Source organism: Hippoglossus stenolepis, chromosome 7, assembly GCF_022539355.2.
Source record: "Hippoglossus stenolepis isolate QCI-W04-F060 chromosome 7, HSTE1.2, whole genome shotgun sequence".
Taxonomy (NCBI): Eukaryota; Metazoa; Chordata; class Actinopteri; order Pleuronectiformes; family Pleuronectidae; genus Hippoglossus; species Hippoglossus stenolepis.
This window is the reverse complement of record NC_061489.1, coordinates 14,376,381-14,400,485: the sequence shown is the minus strand read 5'-3', so window position 1 is coordinate 14,400,485 and position 24,105 is coordinate 14,376,381. Positions and strand designations below refer to the sequence as shown.

At 41.9% G+C, this 24,105-nt stretch overlaps 1 protein-coding gene across 3 annotated transcripts in view; it reads right to left on the bottom strand.

Annotated features, from left to right (window-relative positions):
• pcdh11 (protocadherin 11) overlaps window positions 1–24,105 on the bottom strand; it is a 124,942-nt gene that overhangs the window by 98,252 nt on the left and 2,585 nt on the right. For 2 of the 3 annotated variants that reach the window (XM_035162109.2, XM_035162113.2), the window contains exons 2-3: window positions 19,630–20,210; window positions 10,996–13,503 (exon numbers count right to left, since the gene is read on the bottom strand). In XM_035162109.2, coding sequence (XP_035018000.1) covers window positions 10,996–13,503; window positions 19,630–20,169 — 3,048 coding nt within the window. In that variant the 5' untranslated portion in view covers window positions 20,170–20,210. Of the gene's footprint in view, window positions 1–4,312; window positions 6,463–10,995; window positions 13,504–19,629; window positions 20,211–24,105 lie in introns of those variants that run through there. The other variant, XM_035162114.2, reaches the window with a different exon arrangement.

Below are 24,105 nucleotides of genomic sequence, written 5' to 3'. Positions count from 1 at the left end.
GTTTGAAATGCAGTGATTAGTGCAGTGTCCAGTTAATTTGAACAGGGTTTTCAATGGGACTAATCGGGAATTAAGAGTCGACATCTACTTTAAATCGCTTTCTTTACGCATTCGTCGGGGAATACTGTCAGGATAGAAAAAGGCAATTGTCTGCGCCCTCCCGATTATCCCCTGGAAAAGCCTATAATCTGGCTGAAAGTACTTAAAGAGTCAAGCAGGAAAATAAACAACATTGATTATCATCCCACTGTTCTTTTTTTTTCCAAAGTGGACCTTGCAGAAAAGGGGGGGGCTAAGGTTGCGCCTTCCCCCGTCAGCGCCATCTGCTTGGGCAAATGTTAAGGCAGGCTAAATACCCCCTGAGTCCTCTGTTCAAACCAGATTATCAGCTATTCTAAGGAGGCGAACGTGCGTCTTATCGTCTCCCAATCTCTTTTACAAAAGCAAATCAAGAATTCAGTACGAGGATTACCAGGATTAAGGAGGACACAGACATGGCTCTCCTTGGCCAACGTCTTAAGTTGTTGCCTTTCAGTCTGGCTACCTTCAGCATGCAAACACGCAACAACTGCATCCAGTCATGACATTGTCCTCAACACAAGTTAATTTGTTTTGGCTAAAACGCTTCTTCCAGGAATGGCGGTTCTCGCAATTTGATGTAGTGATGGTAAGTACACAGCAATACAGTGTTCAGATGCATCGCAGTTTGACCCTTTTAAGCCTGCAGCTGAGCTACACTTCAGAAAAAACCCTCTGCCCTACACAACACTGACAGCATCACATAGTGTTGAACAGTGACCCACAGTGGGACGTGGCTAGGTTTGAAAACTGCATGTTTTAGCCGGAACAGAATGATAGATTGCTGGTCAGGTTTTCCACTGTATGCTGGAAAGCAGGTACAATGAGGAACGAATTTCAATGCAAACAACCTCTGTGGGGCTTCACCTTAGGAGCAGATGTCCGCGGAATGCAGATGTTCCACCGATGACCTGCGAGGTCACAAAAAAAAAAAAACCTTGCAAAAAAAACCTTGTTTGCCTTCTCTTTACCGTAGTTGTCTTCATTGGGGATTAGTGTTAAATCTACATGGTTAAAACAAAGGTCGGAACTTTGTGATTACTACCAAGAGGGGTGGGGGGTGGGGGGCGGGTGTCTCCTAAAGAATGCTTGTAAAGCTGCCTTATCCCTGTTGTAACAACTGGAGTAACATACATTCAACAAAACAATCACGCGCTAACAGAGCCACGCTGGAGCACCAGCAACTGTATCTCCAAACATTTTGTGTGATTGAGGGCATTATTAATCCTGCATGAGGGATCACGGCGGATGTCTGCACCTGAGATATTTTAAGTTAGACAGAGGCGCACCGACTGTCTTGCAGGCACACCGGCAAACCACATGCGCTTTGCACACTATCAGCAACTACTGCTTTAGATCACACTTTTAACAAGGAACAAACAATTGTACAAGCAATCGATGCTCCTCAGATCCGCGCTCCACAGTCACACCTCGTTTAATCAACAGAATTGTTTTCAATGAAAACAATCTCCGGGCTGTAGAGCTACTCAGTGTCTCAGAAAGAGCCACTCGGCGGGCTTCCACACTGATTTGATTGTTGCACACACAAAGGTAGAAAGACCACCGCGGCTATGGGGGATGATTGAATTATTCAGTTTGGCAGAGATTTGGCATCAATTGTGTGGAGTGTTGCCTTGAGTGGAGTGCAACAGAAAGACAGCATCTTCTTGTTTCCTGCACCGCTGCACAGCACATGCATAAATCGGCCCTGCATAAACAGTCAGCATCGCTCCAGGACAACTTCACATCATAAACCGAACACGCTTGCTGCTTGGCTAATTGACCCACACCTCCCCATAGACTGTCTACACATTAAATGCCTTAAATCCAAGCATTTGAATCATCAATATTTCTACATTAAAAAAAGAGGCATGTTTTCTTAGTGGCCCGAAGTCCAAACCCGCAAAATACAAATTTCCATTTTTTTCTGTACTTAAAATCGCCTATTAAAGATGGAGATAAGGTAAAAATGTATGAAGGTATAAGCAGCTGCCAAAATCCCCATTCCCAACTCATAAAAACCGGGCAAAACAAATCCATACAGACTTTCAATAAGTGATTTTATACACGTTTAGAGAAATCTGAAAAATCCACAGCGGTGCTCGGATTGCTCAGTGCACATTGCTTTTTGAAAAGTTCACTGAGACAGCAACTACAGCAATCATTTAGTTCAAACGATCCGTGCTCTTGAACTGTCATTCTGTGCTGCAGATGGCAATAATCTCAGCAGAGAATCAGGGCTGACTTGTAAATTCAATGTAATGTGATTTTTTTAAAAAAAGGGGGTTCTGCCGTTTCCATAGCTCCTTCGCAATGTTATTCAAACGGGGAACAAATATGTTTTAGTTTTATGTTACATTGATCAGAGGGGAAATAACTGATAACAGAGGAGAGGAAGCACTGATTGAACTGACTTCATTCACAAGGTTACGGAAAGTCACTGGACCGGCCGGGTCCACTTCTTTTTCCAGAATGGTAAACTTTAGATGTGGTCTCGGATTCATCTTTTGGAAGTGATAACCATAGATGCTCGATAATTGCAGTGCACCCAAAGGTTTTGTATTACAGGAAACAGCAAGCTTCACTGAAGAAGCCTCTAGGCGCACTAAGAATGATAAGACGGAGAAACCGGGAAAAAAAAAAGGAAGAAAGAAATACAATTAATGAAGACCATATGGATAGCCTCACCACCGCAGCAGAATTAATCGCTGCCTGTGTGCCAGCGTAAGATCATGTGTGTGGGTCTGTATATTTCTCCATCTGCAGTCTTATCATTGCATTATCAAAGTAACTACATGTAACTAGCTTCCTGGCCTGTTCGTAATAAGCGATGCTGCATCCTCATAAATCACAAATCACTATGTCAGCTAAGAAAGAAAGTGAACTCGTCCCTCGGTGATAAGAGTCATTTTATAGACGATAAAAAAAACACAGGAAACGCACTTGATGTGAGCTGACCAAAATCACAACTGCATATTTCTACTGGAGCAGAGGAGCAATAATGAAAATGGTCCAAAGACATACCGAAGACATCTTCTGTTGCAAACCCCCGAACGGCAACTCTTTTTTTCCCCATCCCCTCGTTTCACATCTTCCCCTTTTACACCGCGAAGCAGAAAAAAAATCCGATCTTCACAGGCAAATGTTAAGACTCATTATTGGTATCTTTTTGTTGGAGTTCTTTTTATTTATTTATGTATGGCTCATTTAAACCCATTCCATTTCCTAATTATGCATAACATGAAAAATCAAACCATAATTTATCTAGCTCAAAGAGATAAAAACTACCTTATGATCTACCCAAGCTCTCTGTTTTTAAGTAGGAACGAAAGCATTTAGCAAGTTTACATTTATCTATTCATAGAACGCTGACATTTCTGCACCCGCTATATAAGAATGCTCCACTTGAGCGTGCACCATTTCCTCAAATCACCAAGGACACTTTCCCCGAGGGAACTGATTAGCTCTTTCTCTGTTTTAAAATCTGAAGTAACTTTGATAAGCAATTAAACATTTTCTGTTGTCTCCACTCTGGCTTTGTTTTATGCCTTTCAAGTCTGTATTTTTGGATCAAATCCACATAAACACGGCGCAACGCGTTGTTAGAGCGGCGGTCTTTCTACCTCCTAGAATCAATCACCCTCTCAGATGTGTTAACACCACGTGTTTGTGCACTATTGTACATCATCAGAGCAGGGTTATTGTTATCAAATGATCATTATCAGCTCTCATGGAGTAGGGGGAAGGAAAAAAAGTTGCGCTGTGCCAAAAAAAGCTTCCTTCCTGCTGTTTTCTGTCTGTGAACTTCAAAGGATGTGCGCCCACCAAATTTCCATAACTTTTTATGTGTAATCTGTTCCTAATGAGCGATGTATATCCAAACCATTTCTCCATTTCTTTCTACTAGTCAAGTGTTGTATTGTAGAAGGAAAGGAGGAATGGGCAGTTTATTTTTTTCCTGTGGCAGAAATGAGCCAATTAATTGTGTCCGGCCCTGCACAGCCACATATGCTTCTACAGGGTAGAGCTTCTTTGACCTGCGCTATATGCTACCAGTTATATATATATATATATATATAAATAAACAAATTATTATTCTACGTGTGTTTTTCCTCGTTTTAGTTCTCGCTGTTCTCGCCGAGCAGATCCAGTACAACGTGCGGAAAAAAACTGAACCCGACTGAGTGATAGCATCGAAAGCTCAAGATAATGAATAAGAAGAGTCGTCAAAATATTCAATACAATGCAAAAGACTTTAATAAATTTCAGAAGCGCACACATACATAAACAAAACATTTACAGTTTTCTCCACACTGGCAAATCAAAGTCAATTACAAAGATCATGTAAGGTGCATATTGTAATTCACATTGAATAAAAGTGAGGTTGTCGTGTCTCTTTACAAGGACAAAAAAAGCTTTCCCCATGTATGAGTGTTTTTTTTTTTTCTCTTTTCCCCAAAGATCAGGCAAATCTAATCATTACACAGTGCTAGGATGCTATGTATATTTAATACTGTGGCTCCTACGCAGTATTGAATACATTTGATACCATAATTACATTAATATACCTCCTTCAATAATAACAACCTGTCTCACAAAGAGGCAACATACATAGAATTAAAAGCTTTAAAATAGACATAGTCTGTAGAACCGTGACATATAGAGACTGGAACAAAATAACAATTAAAAAAAAAAGGCTTTTGGTCTGTGCAGTAATTTTGTTTAAATACAGTATACATTGTCTCTCACAAGAGGGGGAACAACCCTGGTCCAGCCCATCTGTACATTTCAAATTGACTACACAGGCTATGTCCATTTTAATGACTCTAATTCTATGGTTATATGTATGTACTGTAAATGCCGGGTAGGCCTTACCTATCAAAGCAGTCTGTAGCTCACCAGTTAACAAGACTATAGGACAACAACGCTGCTAACCCATCGAGCCAGTTACTGGTGTGTGCTGTGGAATATACTCAAATCAGAACACACTGAAACCATAATGAATCTACTGGTGTAGAAGTAGTGAGGGCAAAACGATGCTCTGAACCAAAAGGGCTAAGAAGTAGTAGTTTCTGTCAAATGTTAACTTATTGCTGTTTTTTTAAACCGAAGCCTGGATTACCTTTTTTTTTTTTTTTTTCATTTTAGTGTTCAATTTTCTTCTCATCAGAAAAATTCCTTTTGTCAGCGTAAATAAGTCTAGTCGTTTTTGCTTAAGCCCACCAACCCATATTAAAGACCGCCTGAGGATTATTACTGCTCTTTTTTTTCACCATCTGGAGTCATTTTAATATGGATCTCACAGGTTAAATCACTTCCGACTTAGGAATTGAAGGCGACACACAAAAGGTTAGGCTTAGTGCTCTTCAAATCTGCCCTACATAAACAGCTTTTGATTATAACCTCAGGAGTTAGTCCCTTGTGATTGTGGCTTAGCTCAAAGTATTAAACTTGTCCTACCACTCCTCCCAGTGTAATAACAGCATGGCGATCGGCAGCACAACTGTAAAGCACTACAAACGTGGTCATATTGTGGGGCCACGCATTTCTCTGTCACATTAGCCACACTCGTCACTAACAACGCTATAAGTGGCCGTGAAGAAAGTGGGGCCGAAAGAGGCGAAGGTTGACAGAACAGGGTTCACTGTACTAATGTAAGCCTACAGGTTGTAGACCTTGCAGCATAAACACATTAGAAGTCATTAGTTCCATGAGCAAGCCCAGAAAGAGCAACGTCAAATGATACAAAAGTCAGAAAGTAAGAAAATAAAATGGCCACCAGGCAGTTTTGAAAACAAGGCAAAGGAATGGAATCAATAAATATAAACACCATCAACTCTGTGATAGATATACATACATACATATAAACATACTTTACAGATCTACTGACTGTATTTGACACCTATTTTACAGAGTGGCTGCTGGAGTGGGACATTTTCCGAGGAGGGTTCAGGGGCATACAGTTTCATCCTCACCGACACAGGTAAGTAGTAGCATAGGACTCAAAGCATTTCAAACTTCCAACAGATTCACAGGAGGAGCTTTGTCAAGTTTCAGGCAGGCAACATGAAGCGTCTCTGTTTTTCTGAGATTTTTTCCCCCTTCAACTTCATCTTTTTCTCTCGATTGTATGAAGAGGTGGGGTTTGAGGCTGTAGACAGTAAAGTACTTGTTTCACCTCTTCAGTTCTCGCCTTCCTCCTTTTCCTTCCTCTGCCCTCTCTCTCTCTTTCTCTCTCTCTCTCACACACACACAAACACACTCTCTTTCTCCTCTTTTTCTCTCTTTAGGTAGTGGGAGCTAGAGATTGATTTTAATCCTGTGGGAGCGAGCTGTACCTGTGCCACAGAGTGTGCCATAGTGTGGTGGTTTCAGTGCCGTCTCCTGAAATATAGAGAGACAGACAGATATAGGGAGATTGTAGTTACAATATCATCGAGCTCTGAGCAGCCTAAGCCTCAGTCTTATCAGTGCGAGGCTACCCTGAACACTGAATAAGAAGAATCTCTGAAGAGAGTGTGGAAGATAAAGAAAAAAGGAAAAAAGCATTCTTCAAGGCACGGCTGGCAATCACGTCATTATCTTGTCAGGTTTCCTTGAAGAATGCTACAGGTGTCACATGTTTGTGCATTTTTCTCCTGTACTTATCAGAGCATGCAATCTCATCCAATTATCACTCCCAATTTGTTGTTTGTCTCCCACCACACTTGTGCAACACTCTTTGTGTCCCCTCAAAAAGCCATTTGGATCAATTTAGGCCCACTCTTTCTTTCGGACCCTTGCCAGTGGGTCCTCTGATATGTACAGAATATCATATTTGGCTGCTCCTCAGAAAGTTTGCAACACATCTGCCCGTATCTGCATCAGGAACAATCTGAACTAGTAGCGCGAACATCAGCAAGGCACAGTGATTACGGATGCAATGACTCAACAGAAAAAGAAAAGAATCAAATCATAAGAAAATGAAACCAAATACGAAACAATGACAATAAAATAAAGTTGCTGGATTTAATACTGGCATAAGATTTGATGAACGAGCCCGGTTAGCCTTTTAAAATCATCTTGTCCCCCCTGGTTATGTACCCACTTGGAGTCAGCACAAGCCCTTTGTCATCAGACCATGGGTGGGCGGGTGGGAAAGGCCCGTGCCTTCACCCACACAAATAAATGACGATAGGCAAAAAGTTTGTTCACTGCTGCCCTCGTAATCCAACGCATATTTTACAAAGATAATACCATAAATAAGGTAAAAGAACAACAAATATGGTCGAACGGGTATTTAATCAAACTGTAACTGTATGCCTATGTGATTTCACAAAACCACATACAGCAGTGTCCCCGCTACTGAATCATCGGCGGTTAGCTTCGTTAAGCAGCGACCCCTTCGTGCTCCGCGGCTACAGAATTATGGGCCAAACAAAAGAATGTATTAGCCTTTTCCAGCCTTGCATATTCATGGTGATGTCTGAGATCACTCAAGCAGGGTGTTACTCGTTTGATCTGCCTCTGCTAAAACACACACTCTCACAAGAGCTCCTCATCACTGGAGGCAGATTGACCTCTTATATCACGGGGTGGGGGTTAAAAGAAAATGATGATATGCGTAAATAAAAAAAGAGAAGAGCCGGGAGTGGAGGGAGGAGGTTTCGCATGTGCAAATGTGGCTCTCGCTGTATAATGAAGCCATATGGCGGCACAAATCTGTAGTCTCTGAAGTATTTTTACAAGCTTTACTCTTTATCAGCTACATCTGTAGAGTCCCTGAAAACATTTTCCGTGACCTTCAGCCATAATCGTCTCCTCCTGTGCGGCCCTCCCCCTTTTATATTCCATGGGTGGGCGTTTTGTCGTCCCTTTTTTCCATTTTTTAAACTGCCTTACTTATGTGGGAGGGCGTGGGGCAACGACAGATCATCGCAAAGGCACTAAAGCACTGCCTGTCACTTTGATGATCAAAAAGGAAAAGGAGGCACCTACCTATGATCTTTGATTCTGGACTCCTGGTATTAGGTTTGGGGCTCAAGAGAGACTGAATCGCTGCCACTGACACGACTAAATGCAGCTTTCGTTTTAACAGCCACACTTGAAATGATCTGAACAAGATCTGGAGTGCTCAAATATTCTCCTACCTTGTCAGATAAAAGCGACAATCAATTGTTGTTCTTCGGGGCTTTGAAAATAGTTTTTCTTCAAAGAGGCATGAAGATCAAATCAGGGATAGTAAAAAAAAAAAAATAACCACTAGACTGCTGGTCAACTATTGTCACATCACTTTGGAACCTGAGAACGCCACTAACCCAAGGATACGACGTGACATCACTGATAATCTTAAAGGACGGCTGCCTTTTTTATTCTTCCTTATCAGCCTCATTCGAAACCTAATTACAGTGATTTTAATCATACTGTAGTACGAGTGATTAACCCTTTGGTGCATTTAATTAACCTTTGCAGCCACCAACTCTCACCAGGCAAAGCTTCATGCTATTTTTTTCCATGACACATGCTTTAAATAAGCACACTTAAAGCTAGTGGGAAATCTAATGTCTAAAGTGGGAGGCATCACTTGTCAGTTGCTCGAGGGGACAGGGAAATTTTGATGTATTATCAGCTAACTGAAGATATGGTTAGTGAGTAGAACCAATGAGGACAGATTGTTCTCGATAATGCTGCAAGCGTGTGACACAAAACTACGAGAAGATTACGAATGTTAAGCCTGACCTCTCTCTCTCCGAGCAATGAATAAATATATACGTAAAATACGATCAGATACAAACATAGCCTGATGTTTACTAATCATATATTCATTGATTTTAAATTCTTCGCTCAAAAATACTCCACTCTGATTAGCAACATAAGCGAAAATCAATTTGAGTCCCTGATGCATAAAATTTATGACAGATAATAATTCAGAATGGTAGAGCGCAGTCTGAATATTTCTGCATATTCCAGGGCAGTCACTACCAGTACGAGGGGGAAAATCATTCTGACAAGTCGTCAGTGTGTCGTACAAACACATTATGAATTAAATCTTTGGTACCAAAGACATGTAGTAGGCTTACGCATAAAGTACCGTGGCAGAGCATAGCTTTTAACCAGGGTTTCAAATAAAAGGTGGATGAAGGGGATGACTATCAACTCTGTGTGGGTGTCTTCATAAATTATCCACAAGCACAATACTAAACGGGATCAACAGTCATTTACGGAACGGTGCCATGAGGAATTTCTTGCTAGATGTCACACAGAAGCGCACTGGGAGCAAAGAGGCAGAAATGAAGCAAAGATCTGAAAGCTGTCTGCAGCATGAGGCTAGACGCAAACAAAAGCAAGTACCTCATCAAACAAAATCAATAATTGATGCAATATTATGAAATTCACCCAGAATCGGATGAATGGCAGTTGTGATAATTATGATCAAAAGTGTAACAAAAATGAAAGCCAGTGCAACCAAGCAACAACCAAAAGTCCCCAAAATCATAAAAGAAACAAAATGGAGAAAAAAAATGGAAATTGTTGCAAAATCAACTGAATGTTTGACATTGAGTGAAAACTATGGCAGAACACAGATCAGTGTGAATAAATTGCAATCGTGTGCGCTGACTAGTCAGCCATGATTCAATCCATTGTTCTGGAGAAAGCATATCAAATATCAACATGTATGTACTCTGTCATGCACTAGGGATACAATTATTGCATTCCTCTGTGTCCTCTCTTACACAAACTGCAACACACCACAGATGCAAACTCGTGTTGTGATGTCATCGCACCCTCTCCTTTGTGAGCTAATTCGCAGAATGTAAAGAATGTGTATCTACGTGTGTCGTTTATAACAATAATTGGAGTCATTAAAGTGGAGCATTTATGGGCTAAATGCAACGTCGCCCTGGCAGGATTTTTTATGGACTACTGCTCCCTTGGTGTTTAAGTATATTGGTCTCAAGGCTCTGCATCACCTTGATCCCTGTGACCCCCTCCCCGCCCAAAGCAGTACTCAGTCTTCCCCATGGCGCTCTGCTCTGGCTGTCAGGACCGAGCAAGGCCACCTCTCCTTACCTCTGATTTACATTTATTTCCCTCGCCAGCTTTTATTTATTGGGGCACTTCGCATTTGGCACATATCTCTTAGGGAATCATAAGTCCTTAGCTGTACCTTGGCATTCACATGGGCTTCTCTCCCACGAAGCCTCTCAGGCCCATGGAAGCAAGTTAATATTGAGGACAGAAGCCATAAAAAGAGGAATTGTTTATCGACATGTTTTACCATGTCAAAAGCAATTTTTTTGTTCTTTTCTTGTGCTACAGCCTGCACACTTTTTTTTTGCCTAAATGCATACCTGATAAAGTGAATAGCCTTTTTCACTCTGGCTGCCACATTCTTTTTTTCATGGCTTGTTTAATGTGTCAGTCAAATATAGTAGCACACAGGTTCATTCGCCCTTGACCTTGAATACATCAGTCGAGTTCAAACATTGCTGCCGATCCCTGGCTCCTCTAAATCACACTACATGGCCACCAACCACTCATACTGGTATTTAAAAGAGCTTGCCATCATAATTGCATTGCTGCGATAACCAAGCTTTTGAATAAGAAATTAACCTGGAAAAGTAGTTTTGTAAAAGATTATGAGATTTAAGTTGCTTATAAAAGAGGGTGAACACATAAATAAAAAAATAATCAGGACAGAGAAATGTTCTGTCCTCTAATTGCGACACATTGTGTTTCTTTTGTTTTGTTGCAAGTCTTGAACTCACTGACTTAAGTGCAAATGACATTCATGTAGACGTGGTCATTGTCTGTGTGGGAATATCCCCTGGCTCCATGCTGCCACCCTCCCCCTTTCACATCACCTACCATGGGACAGCAAGGGAAGTGTGAGTGGGGACTAGTGTGGGTGGGTTTAAAAAGGAAGTCGTGAATTACCTGTCGGGTGGTGATTTGCCCCGCAGTCTTGAATCCCCCCTGACAGCTGCACTCTGAGACACTGTATGGGTCGGAGCTAGTCGATGAGCACTTGGAGAGTGAGTCACAGCCGACTACGAACGTGTTGTCCAAGGGGAGCTCCTGGATCACGTGGTGTTTCTTTGGGGCCACTGGAGTCTCCGGTTTGATTTGAAATGTAGGTTGAGGGGACGCTGACTTGTAATGCTTGGCTAAGTCTGGGCTGTCGGGTTTGAAGGTGGTTGGCGTGGTGGCCCAGTTGTACTTCCCCATGGTTTGCTCCTCTAGCTCCACAGGGAGATCCAGCGTACCATTAACATGCTCATGGCTAGGGTCATCGTGCTTGGATTCATCTATGGTCACAAAGTTCAGGAGGAGGCTCTTGGGGGATCGCTTCTTTCTCTTCTTCTTCTTCTTGATCTGACGGTTCTCTTGGTTGGGGGACACCCACTCACCACTCTGCTTGCCCTTCTGCACCACTTTGTGTCTGGGTGTCTGCCGGCAGCGCACCAAGGCAGTCACAAATATCACCAAGATAACAGTCATGGTCCCTGCTATGATAGCTATGACAACAATCACATATCCATTGGCTTGAGGTGTTACCTCACTGTCCCCAATGTTACGGTCCAAGGGTGTCTCCATACTTTTTCGCAGCTGCTCTTGAATGAAGGTAGCATTTGACACAGTGTCATTGACAAATAAGTGAATAAGCGCGATAGCGTGTAATGACTCAGGCTGGCCTAGATCTTTCACCTTGACAACAAGCCTATGCAGCCCCTGATCGGCTGTCAGTATTTTCTCCTGTAGTGTTATGTTACCAGTTGTTTTGTCGATGGCAAAGAGACCTCGAGGAGAGACCCTAGATGTGATGATGATGCTGCTGATAATGCTGTACTGCAGCTCAGCATTCATACCTGTGTCATTGTCAATGGCAAACACCCTGGTGACCACAGCGCCAGGGGTGGTGGTGGTTCGCACTAGGTCATATGAGTAATTGGAGGATGGGATGACGAACACAGGGCGATTGTCATTTACGTCCACTACATTGATCGTGACCTTGGCATAGGAGGAGCTTGGAGGGTGGCCTCCATCTACTGCCTTGACCATAAATGTGTAGGAACTCTGCTGCTCCCTATCAAAGGTGATATTGGGCTTGATCACACCAGTTTGAGGGTCGATGATGAAATTATCTTTGCCGTTCAAAATGGACAGAGTTATAACAGCGTTATCTCCTGCATCTGCATCCGTCACTGTGATTAAGCCCACAGTTCCAAAGAGAGGCAGGTTCTCAGGCACATAGAAGTTGTACTCGGGGTGTGTGAAAGCTGGACTGTTGTCATTAAGGTCCTGGACGATTAGCCTGACAGTGACATTGCTCTGTAGGAAAGTGGAGCCATTGTCCCTCGCTATGACAGTGAATGAGTACCTCTCCTGCTTCTCTCTGTCCAGTCGTTTGCCAACAGAGAGGATTCCTGACCGTCTGTCTATGTTAAACCCATCAGGTGTGTCGGGGCCAAGAGTATAAATTATCTCAGCATTACGTCCGCTGTCTGCATCAGTGGCACTTATTTTTATTAACTGTGTAGAGGGGTCATTGTTCTCCGGTATGGAAAGTTGGATTTCCGGCTGGGGGAAGATGGGTGCATTGTCGTTCTCATCCTTGATTTTAATTAAAACCATAGCTGAAGTGTTCAAAGGGGGCGTCCCCCTATCCGAGGCCACTATCTTAATTGCATATTCTCGTGTCGTCTCGTAATCTAGGGGGGCAGCTGTCTCTAGTAGGAACTGATCATTAAAGACAGGCTTCAACCGGAATGGAACATCATGGTCAGTGTAGCAAGCTACTTTGCCATACAGATCTGCATCCTTGTCAGTTACAGTAATTAGGGCTATTTTGGTGTTGAGAGGAGCATTCTCAGACAACAGAACAGTCCCATTAACCAGGTTGATAATGTAGCGAGTGTCTATGGAGGGAACATTGTCATTAACGTCTGTTACATTAACAGTCACTGTGGCTCTGGACGGGGTAGAGCTGCCATCGCTGGCCAGGACAATGAGTTTATGAACAGGAGTTACCTCCCTGTCCAGTGGCTGCTTCACAGTAATCAGTCCTGTAGAGCTGTCAATAGCAAAATGACGTTTGGTGGAGGCAGAGATCTGGTTGCTGAAGGAAAAGTGGATCTGTGCATTAGAACCCAGGTCGGCATCTGTGGCATGGAGCTGAGCAACCGATGTTCCCATGGGGGCATTCTCTGGTACCGTGACCTCCAGCTCACTGTCCTTGAAGATGGGGCGATTGTCATTGACATCAGAGATGGTGACTTGGAGAATGGCAGTGCTGGACTTGGGAGGATTTCCACCATCTTCTACCTTTATTTTCATGACGAACGTGTCCTTCTGCTCCCGGTCCAGGTTCTGCTGAACGATGAGCTGTGGCCACTTGTCACCTTCGGGGGTCTCGATGATGTCTAAGCCAAACTCGCTGACACTCTGCAAAGACAAAACACATTTTCACTTAGCTTGATTCTTTTTTTGTACACATAATACCAATATCTGAACTCCACACAGTTTTTTATTAACAAACTTATGATCATTAAATAACCTATTAGATTTTTCAGTTTATTTACCTCATATATCCAGTGTCTAAAGATAGAAAGTGTCATAAGTTGAGCAAAGCCCTCTATATAAACAGACTGACATATCAATTCCATAAGTAAGAAGACTATATTTTCTCCCAGGTAATAACAAAGGAAGGTACAGTGATACATTCTTTATTCTTGGTGATATGTTTGTTCTTTGAGTGTGGATTTCTTTTCAGCTGTTTTCGAAAGCCGAACAGCCTGTTGAGATATTTCCTTAGGCTACTCGGGTTCATTTGTAGTCCTTCTTCGGATCAGGCTTTTAGGCAGTGATGAATGTCAAGAGCAAATTAAACAGCCCAGGACATTCTTGAACAAGGCAGCTGGTTCTTAGCTTTGCTGTGCTCATCTCAGCTGGGTGCCTATACTAATGTAAAGCATTTTCAAAAATACTAATCATCAGCTAGTTTTAAAGATTAAATTTCTTACATACACTACAAAGCACATGGAGCAGAAAATTACCAAATGTCAGTAAGTTGATCCTTCTAAAAAATGGGCAAATTACCATGCTCTGAATAAATTGTATATTGCATATCTTACTATTGCCATCTGGGTATACATTATTTGCTTCTATAGTACCTTCACTAGAATAAGATTTCACTCGTACATTCTAACCACCCTCCTTCCTTGCATCCAGTTAGAATAGAGCAGGCAGCTTTGTAACATTTCAACTTCAGTATGGAGAGAGAGACAGTTGGAAATGGAGACACACCAATAAGCTCCCATTTATATACACTACAAGACCAGATCACCACAGATTAAGAGTAGGAGAGTGAAAAATCCTGCCTATTAGAGGGATTTTTGCTGGAGAAGTGCTAAATCTAGGCAAAAGTAAAGCCGAAGGAAAATGAAAACAAATGCATAAGTAATCCCCATGAGAAACCAGAGGAACTGGCAGTGGCTGTTATGAGTAATTGCCTTCCACGCAAAAAAAATAGCACTAATATTTACAATTGCAGATAGGGTATGGTATGGATCCATGTAAGTTTTCAAATTAGAAGAGAGGGGAAGTAAATGAAGGAGGAGAGGGGGAAAGAGACACAAGCGGCAGAAACAGAGAGAAAGAGAGAGAAGGGGGAGGGAATAAGAAGAAGATCAAGCCCATGAATGAGCTGCATGCACATTATGAAACAAAGAAGCCCTTTGAAGCTCTTTCAGTCAGAAGCAGTTTCATGGTAAAACAAGAAAAAGCATCCTATTTAAAGCGATAAGCTCCATGCTGCACATAATGTTGGAAAAGATTACTCTGTCTAGGCACAGCTATCAAATGAGATTAAGATATATACATTCTCCATGTTCAAGGGAGGAACATTTCAACCAAATTGTGAGCACACGAGTCCTCGGTAGGTTTCAAAATCCAGAGCCAATCCTTGTGCCAACACAGTGTTGTGGCCGACAGAAGCAAACGTGCAGCTGCAGCATGTAAATTATTGTGTACTCTGAAAAATTGCTTGCCGAGGGAATGTTGTCAACATGTCAGTGATTGACAGAACTACTTAAAACAGCAAACACTGCAGCAATGATCTTTCAGACCTTATTTTGTGATCCTTCTGGCAAGCATAAGTCATATAGGGATAAGCAGACATGGCATATAAAGCTATGTGTGAAAACTTAAATAAAATGCCTCACGGATGAACAGTGCCCGATCCCATGCCGAACTATCTCTGTCGTAACTGAAAGGTCCAAGGCAACATTCTGGGGGATCTATTACGAGGCACTACTCCATCTGCACAGAGCTGCTCAATCCTTGGTTGTTTGAATAAGCTCACAGATTCAGCACAGTAGCTGAGTAGCTGAACACTGATATTTGGCAAAGCCTGATGTTAATAGTAGGATGTTGAGTTAGGATGTGTCAAAGGGAATGCTCCACAATGATTTATGAGCCTGCATTTCTTCTATGCTTTTTTCTTGGTTTCACACAATTTTACAACTGACAAGACAGCGCTCAGTGCATTTCAATAAGTTGAAGAGAGCTATCTCTCAGGCTGTGCATCCTCCTGAATGCAGAATTAGTCTGGTGGATTGTGATAAAATCTAGGGCAAGCTAAGAAAAGGCCAAATACTAGCATGAATCACTCGCTGGAGACCCTAAGGCTTAGCAAAGTTCTCTAAACGGCTAAGTGTGCATTTTACCATGCCTCACTCATTAAGCACATGTGTACTGCACAGGTATGTTGAACTTCCATGACTCACCATTCATTTCACATTACAGGGCCAAAGGTCTCCTCGGTGATCAGAGTGGGAACGGGGCACTGTACGTGGGATGTGTGTGGTACACGATCTAATCAGAGCGGGATATGAAAATGACTGAGGGACACTGACAGAAGCAGGGGTGGCTGTTGATGAGAGAGAGACGACTCTCAACCTCATTCTGCAGACAGTGCCTCAGATTATCAGTGGATGCATCTTTCAGTCAAGTTGACGACCTTATTAAAACTCAGAGGAGACTGAGATTGGGCTGTGAATATATCAGGAAGACTGTAGTCACGCTGATGCCCATGGATGGGGCGAACTGGGGACAGCTATTCATCACAAGCTATAGCGGCTCTTTATAATGCTGATAGAGACTCACCCTCTCTCTGTGTTTTTCCTTCCCATTTTTTTCCCTTCCAAACCTTATTCACTTTTGCCCCTGGCCATGATCTCATGCATAGAATTAAGACAAAAGAAGCTAGGAAATGTTTGTCTTTTTTGTCAAACCCTAAAAGAGGATAATGTGTCAAAATAAGATGCTAATGAAAGCTGGAAATGCTTGACAGTGAGCTCACCGCCCCAAAATCCTATTCACAGCCTATAGGCAGCATGCAGTGCATTAATCAAATTTATGTGCTACTTGGCAATGGAGCTTGAATAAATTTTGCAGATTCAAAGTTAGAACGAGTTTCTGAATAAACTTCAAGCTCAGTCTTTGAGTACCAGCGAAGACCACTTCACCCACTCGAGAAATTAAGGTACATTTTGAGATAGACACGTAGCAACCGAGTTGGTTGCAAAATATAAGAGAAAAAGCCAAGGTAGGTGGCTAAAGGTTGAATGGAAGAGCCTTCCACTGCCCAACCAAAATGCAGACATCCACTTCATTATCCACTTTATCAAGGAGACATAGCCAGGCAAGCAGCAGACCACAGTTCCCTACAAACTTGAACAAGATGCCCACTATACATGTGTCTGAAGAGAGTGACATCATTTGGATTTCTGTAGTTTTTGATGTCGCATAACTCATACATCACTGAAATAAGAAAGTTGGCCCGCCAATAAAACCAATGGCAAACTCTCCTTTAGTCCTATGTGCATGTTTCTGTGTTGGCCTCTGAGATATCCTGTGAATATGTAAAGTGATCAGATCTGCTTTCAAGGGAGATCCTCCTCCATCCATGCATGTGATTGCTTTCTCTGACCTTGACCATTTCTTAGGTGCCTTCTCTGCAGTTCAGATGACGTAACACATCACTGCACAGCACTGATGGCAAAGTTTCACTCAAAGTGTAATTACCAGCCATTACGTGTGGAGCACTGTGTAGGATGAAATTACCTGTTGTCCCTCTTCGCGTTAGAAAAGGACAAAGTTGTGCAAAACGAGGCTACCGCGTTTCTTCTACTTGTTCTGTACGTTGACAACTCAGACATGCTACATATGGAGTGGCTCACTTTGCTACGCTGTGGTAGCAATTTCAGCAAAGTGCCCTGTGTAACACAAGAAAACTGGGCAAACTATCATTGTCAGGAAGCTTCTGAGAGAAATCTCACAGGACCAAACAAAGATAGTCTAAGGGTGGCTTAAGGGCCGAGAGTTATTCTAGGAAATGCTTGCACATTCCCTCCCCTCTAAACCCTCGGCTTTCTACTGCACTTTTGAAATAAAAGACACCAAAGGTTGAAAATGTTGCTGGCTCCCATAATGTTCCTCGCTGTGTTTTACTCATATGGAGCCTGGAACACAAGGAAATTAATCTTGAGTACAATGAGAATATAATGAGAAGAAGTGAATCAGAGACACAGTGCCAAGGACGCTCTTATAGGAATTTCCTGCAAAAGATAATACAACCGCCGCCTCTGCAAGGGGTTTAGAAAGCTGTATATTGTGAAAAGGGCAAGAAAAATGATTGCGGATGATCATCATAATGAGCAGAGCATTTGGTTGGTGATTTTCCCGGTGTGAACAATTCAGGACATTGCGCTGGAGAGGCCTTGGTAGTGGAGCGACTCTTTAAAAATGCAAATCAGTATTCAAGGCAGACAGCCACGATTCTGCTCATTCCAACCCCATGTTAACTTCATCTGAGACTACAGGATGGATTTGTCATCTCTGTCTCGCACCGTGCGCTCGGTTCCAGTAACCTTCCTTTATTTATTATGTTTAGGATTTCCCCCAGAGTACTTGCATCTCCCTCTTTAATTACACTTCATTTGTAAGGGCTCGTGTCACCTCTAATACTCGTCTATCCACAAAGCAAAGAGTGTTGTCTGGACTATAAATGAAGAACGCATGATATTATCCTACATTTCTGGGTTTAGGGCTGACTCCATTAGGCAACAGAGAATATTGCACTGCAGTTTAATAGTGCATCAATTAGATGATGAAGAAAAGCTTTTGCTAGTGCTGCATGAGACACCTATTAGCATAATATAGTGCATTCCTTCTCTTTTGCTTTAATCTACGATGTTCAGCACATTCAACCTGTTGCTGGAAATTGGACATGGAGTGTGTGCTGTGTCTGCACTTTCCACTGCATGTTTTCTGATATTATTGTACTTGGTGAAAAGCCCCCTTCCTTTACAGTCTTCTTTCATAAAGACACAGAGCATATGGGAAATATCACTAGTCGGTACAAAATAATGTAAGCTTATTCCACTATATGAAAAAGTAGGTCATATCTTCAATCCAGATTCAAAATTAACAACACTGAGAGCAGGTTTATAGAGGAAGCTATAATGCAGAAGGTGAATTTTATTTAAAACCATATGAACTCAAAAAAGCCAACTATTCAGACCTGTTGTAAACAGATGGCCGTCTGCAGACTAAAATACTGCTTGCATTGGAGACAGGCATCTGTTTGTTTGAAAAAAAGAAATGCTCTACTATCTGTCCCATTTTATATCTTTCTAATTGTTTCTCCAAGACATAGATAGCTACACTACTGTTTGTTTTAAATTTATGGCAGCAAATGTTCCTCTCTTGGATTTTCGAAAAAAAGCCAATTTATTCCACACTGAATAAAAAAAAAACCTCTTTAATCTATTAAGTCCAAAAAAAAGCAAACCAGGAAGATGAGGCTTGTTCCAGTGTTATAAAGCCTCAGGCTTTATCTTTCACTATCAAAATCTATCACTCGTTCACTATTGAACTAAATTAATTTGCACAAGATGGCTTTTAATTTAGACATGAGATTGCGGACATACAGTAATAGCCTCTTATCAATTTAAATTTTAGTGGAGTGAGCACTTAACAGTCTTTACATAGAAATTCATTTCAGTTTCTTAGACGTTTTTATTTATTTAGTAAGTAGCTGACGAATGGGCAAATAATTAATAAAAGAAACAGGTATATAAAAGAGTAATTATTGTTATGCACTCAGACGCTGTAGCAGGAGGGATGTTGGATAAACCACATTCCATGTTTATACGAGAACTAAGGAGAGCTAATTTGAAAATGGGCTGATGAAACAGTTTCGTCAGTTTTATGTCTTTTGTTATGTGTTTTTTTAAGCCTCTTTAAACAAACCTGATCAAAAAGGTAATAACCAAATCTACTCTGAACCATACACCTTTACAATACTGCTTATGTTCTTCCAATCAGCTGCAGTTTCCATGAAGGCACACACTAAAAATCTTAGTTTTTCCAACTAATTTCAAACCAATGTATATATATATAAAATAGACCCCTGAATAAGATAACTGTAATTACTCCTAACAAAAACAACAGTACCTCTGCATTTCATTTTATACACGATAAAGATGAAGAAGAAGTGATCCTCACCTTGACCAGTTCGTAGTGTTGGATCCCATTGATCCCTACATCAGGGTCAAATGCCGAGGGCACTGGGTATCGGGTGTTGATAGCTGTGTTCTCCGGGATTGAGATGTTTATTACAGTGGACTGGAAGAGGGGTGCGTTGTCGTTCACATCCTCGATCAGGAAGCGGATCTTGACCAATCGGAAGATCTCGTCCGGCAGCACGGCCACCTCAATCTCATAGTAGCAGCGTTTCTCTGCGAAGACCCCCGAGCAAAGCTTCTCCCGGTCTATTCGGTGATTGGTGGTAAAGATCTCCCCTGTGTTGGCCTCCACTCTCACCAAAGGCACGTCACCTGTCTTGTACACAGGCTTGAACTGCAGCGGCGAGGATAGCCTGATGTTGGGGTCTAAGTTGAGGTCCAGGTCCTTGCGCAGGTTGCCGATGCGGACGTTCTCTGGCTGCTCCTCCTTCACCGTATAGTCCCTCTCCTGGGCCCAGCATAGCAAGAACCCACAGGTGAGCAAGACCCCCAGCACATGAGCCTGACTTGCTAAGTCCATACTCGGGAGCGGATGGGAGCTTCACTTTTACAGCAGCAATTCTGTCGCGAGAGACAGAAAAAGAGAGAACACACAATGTCAGTGCGAAAAAAATTACACGGCATTCAAGTTCTGCTGTTATTAGTGGTACTTTTCCTCACAGAGAGTTTTCAACTTGACCTATTCATCCTAACTAGCTATGAGCCCACATCCCCCCAATGAGAGCAAATTAACGTTAGTTTTACACAATTAACCTTTGACGACATCCACTGAGCAAGCGGACACGTAAAGGTTGGCAGTTCACATATTCCATCAATCCGTTTCATCGCTGTAATGAATCATTTCATTTTTTTTTTTTTATTGAGAAGTATGAACGCAGTTGAGTTCAGTGTTGTGATAAAATAGTTGGCTTTGAAAGCTTGTTCACAAACTACTGCGCACGGAGAGAGGAAATATTTGGGACACAGAGAAAAACTCAATTCATTTCTGAGTCTGTGTGAGTCAATGTGGTGCGATGGTGTCCTCATAAACTGCACATCGCATCCAGACTTCAGCTGATCGGGAGACGGCATAACTGAGCCCTGAGCGCTGGTGCCGCCATGCATGAGCACACACATGCAGTCGTACCGCTTGACAGCAACTATTAATGGACAACCTCATTTGCGCTGAACGTAAACAATTGAGCTGGCAAATGTTTCATGAACGCCCATGTGTGTAAACATAAACAGTTTGATAAGAGCACTGTTTAAAGGGACTCTGGTGGAAGGAGAGGATGATGTGGAATTATTTACTGTGCAAGCTGCCATCAATCAAATTAGCGAAATTTAATCATCAACTTCATTACATCCTGACAAATGAGCCTCTTTCCAACAGCAAATTTAAACAGCACCCACTTCTGCCTTCAATAAACTCTTACCAGAAAATTCGGAGCACATGAATTTAACATCACTGAACATTATTCTTTAATTGGTGTCAATATATTTGATGCTGCTGTTCTACAAAATATGTAACTGTTCTCTATGTGCCAAAGCTTGCCAAAGGGCAGGAGGCCCAATTGCCAAAACCCAAATAGGTCATTGGAAAACGATGAAGGAGTCTCACTCTGCAATGTCTTCGTTGCCAGTATACGCTAGCATGAAATATTGACTGCTTTCAACCAGCTGATTAGTAGGTTGCTTAGTCATTCAAGGGTACTTGCTTCATGTGGTTAGCTCGCTTTTTGGCTTATTTGTTCATTTAATCCATTCTTGGAAATATTAAATAAATGGAAGTTCCATTATTTCCACCACACTCCCAGTGGTCTCTGTCAATGGTTGGCCACACAGGCTGTAATGGGCTTTTGACAGAATGGTGGTAAAGCAGTGTAATTAGTATATCAGAATAAGTATATGTTTGTTCAGAGGAGTTTTGCTGTAAAATAAAAGAATTTCATTACTAGTCTTTACTTTGATTCTGGTGTGCAATGACATATCCAGATAAACCCACCAATGCCATGTTCACTCTTTGTAATAATACTGGCTCCCAGAGTGTATTCTAGTGCAATATATTTAACGACTAATATAATTTCATTGCTCATATCCCACTGTGTGTTTACATCCGCCAACCCCCTGAGTGTTTATTAACCTCATATGATTTTCCTCAAGATATTGGTTCGTATTCATAAGGCAGCTGGCTTGATATCAAACGTCCATTTCCTTTAAAAGGATGGCAAAAGTGTGTGACAGCGATCACACAAACAATGTGCTGCTAGAGCTGAAAAGGCAGTAACAAGGGACCACAAATGCCTGTTTGGGAACCGTAATATTTCCTACTTTATGAAATTTCCATCCATTTACATGAGTCGTATAATATCCTGCAGAAAAAAAGGTATGACCACCTAAACTGCACTACAGGGGTCCTCTAAATTGGCAAGGCAACAGCGTTCATAGCCATTGAAGCACTCGGCCTACCGACAAAAGGGAATTGATTAAAAATAAGAATTTAATTAAGCTGGTTTTGAATCAGCAACAATTGCAAGGCATTCATGCAGCCTGTAAAGACAGATTCCGTTTCACACATTTCATAAAGCAGTCACACGAGACTCATTAAAGACAGCTGGACAGAAAAGAAAAAGAAACAGCTGACATTGATCCGTGTGAGGGTTAGTCACTCTGCACATATAGAACATGCTTTATTCTACTGTCAAGTCAAAATATTGATGAGATATATCCCATTAGTGACTGTGACACACTTTACTTTGAAGTGTGCATCTTTCTGAGAGGGAGCAGCAATTGGCTTTCTGTGATGATCGCCATGCTCTCCAAGGCTGAGCTCACACAACGCATAATGAAGTTTAAATTACATCCCTAAATGGGATGTGATTCGCCGAAGTAAAAAAAACAAAAAACAGAAAAGATCAAAGCATGATCCAGATTTTCTCTTCCTCGTAAGTGACAATAATGTTCCGCAGGATGAAGGGGTGTCGTATGTCTTTTGACTCTAAGTATGTGAAGGAGTATGTAGTAACAAAAAGGACACCTTTGTAGTCCTAACATGTTTACTACTATAGATATATACATATAATACATTTACATACACTAAATGTATATGCAGTAGATAGATATGTCGAGGTCTTTCTCCTCCCACGGAATTAGAAGGCAAAACGTGATGTGCGATAGGTTGACCTTCAACATATTACGGACAAACATGTTTACTCCTCTTTTTCTATTAAATCAACGTGTCCTTTTTCCCGCTGAACAATGATTTTCCAATATTTGCACAGCTTTTCACGTGTCAAAACTCTTTATAAACCTGTCCACGAGGAATAGAATGGGTGAGAGGAGGAATTATGCTGGAGGGGGAAAAAAGGTAAGCGGGAGGGAGACAGAAATCCTAGGTGTCAGTCAGAGTGTCTCCTTTGCTTACATTTCACTAGTCTCCCTGAAATGCTATTTTGAGCCCCAGACAGCAGGTTGAATCCAGTAGGCAAACTCAAGCCTCCCTCTTGAGAGACATAGAGCGAAGAGCACCGGGCCCGGCCCTGGATCACTTTACACGACAATGTGATGGACAGGCCTTCCTGGCGTTTGCATCTGCTGGAGGGGAGCCGCCAGAGGGGGAGACATACAGCACATGTCACCCCCCCCCTACCCTCGCCCATTAAGATACCCTCAACTGGGACGCGGCCTCGGACCCGAGTTAGTAGGAGTCCTTTACCCGTCAAAGCCAGGTTTTCAGTTACTGGCGTATCTTTTAAGATCGCCTGTGGATCCAACAGGATTTTTAAAAAGAGGGCATCGGCAAATACAATACTTTTGATTGTCTTGGGCTTTCCCTCTTTTAACAGCTTTAAGGATCGCTGACAGCCTGACAGACCAGGTTTCTGTCAAGATCACTCACTTCTTTTTCAGTCCACGCAGTCAGAACAATTTTCCTTACAAGGTGGAGGTATAACAGTTCTTTTCTCTTGGGAAACTTCAACAATGACTGTACAACTCACGCTGGAAAGCCAGTAAAGTGCGAGAAAATGATGCTTGACATAAACGCAGGCTGCCATGACAATGTTTATAATTTATTTAATACTGAAATAAATACGTCTATTCAAGTTGAAATCTCACTGGGATTTGAACACCGCATTATCAGTGTCATTTCACTTTCATTTCTTAATTCTCAGACAGATTTGGGGTATGGACAGGTCATTGTACTAGTTGGGTAATAACGTTGTTGCTGGGTAATATTTCTTGTCCCCAATGCAGTAGAAAAATACCAAACTCATTCACAACGCTGTAACCGTAGACCTCAAGAGGGCAGTCCATACATGCAAATGCAATCCTAATACCAAATATACGTATCATATTTCTGTGTGCAGCTTATGTCATCTTGAATATTAAGTTAGACTTTTTTTTATAAAAAAATGGGACTAAATCAGACAAGGGAAAACATTTTCAGAGAAACTGTGCCATTAATTAAAACAAGACA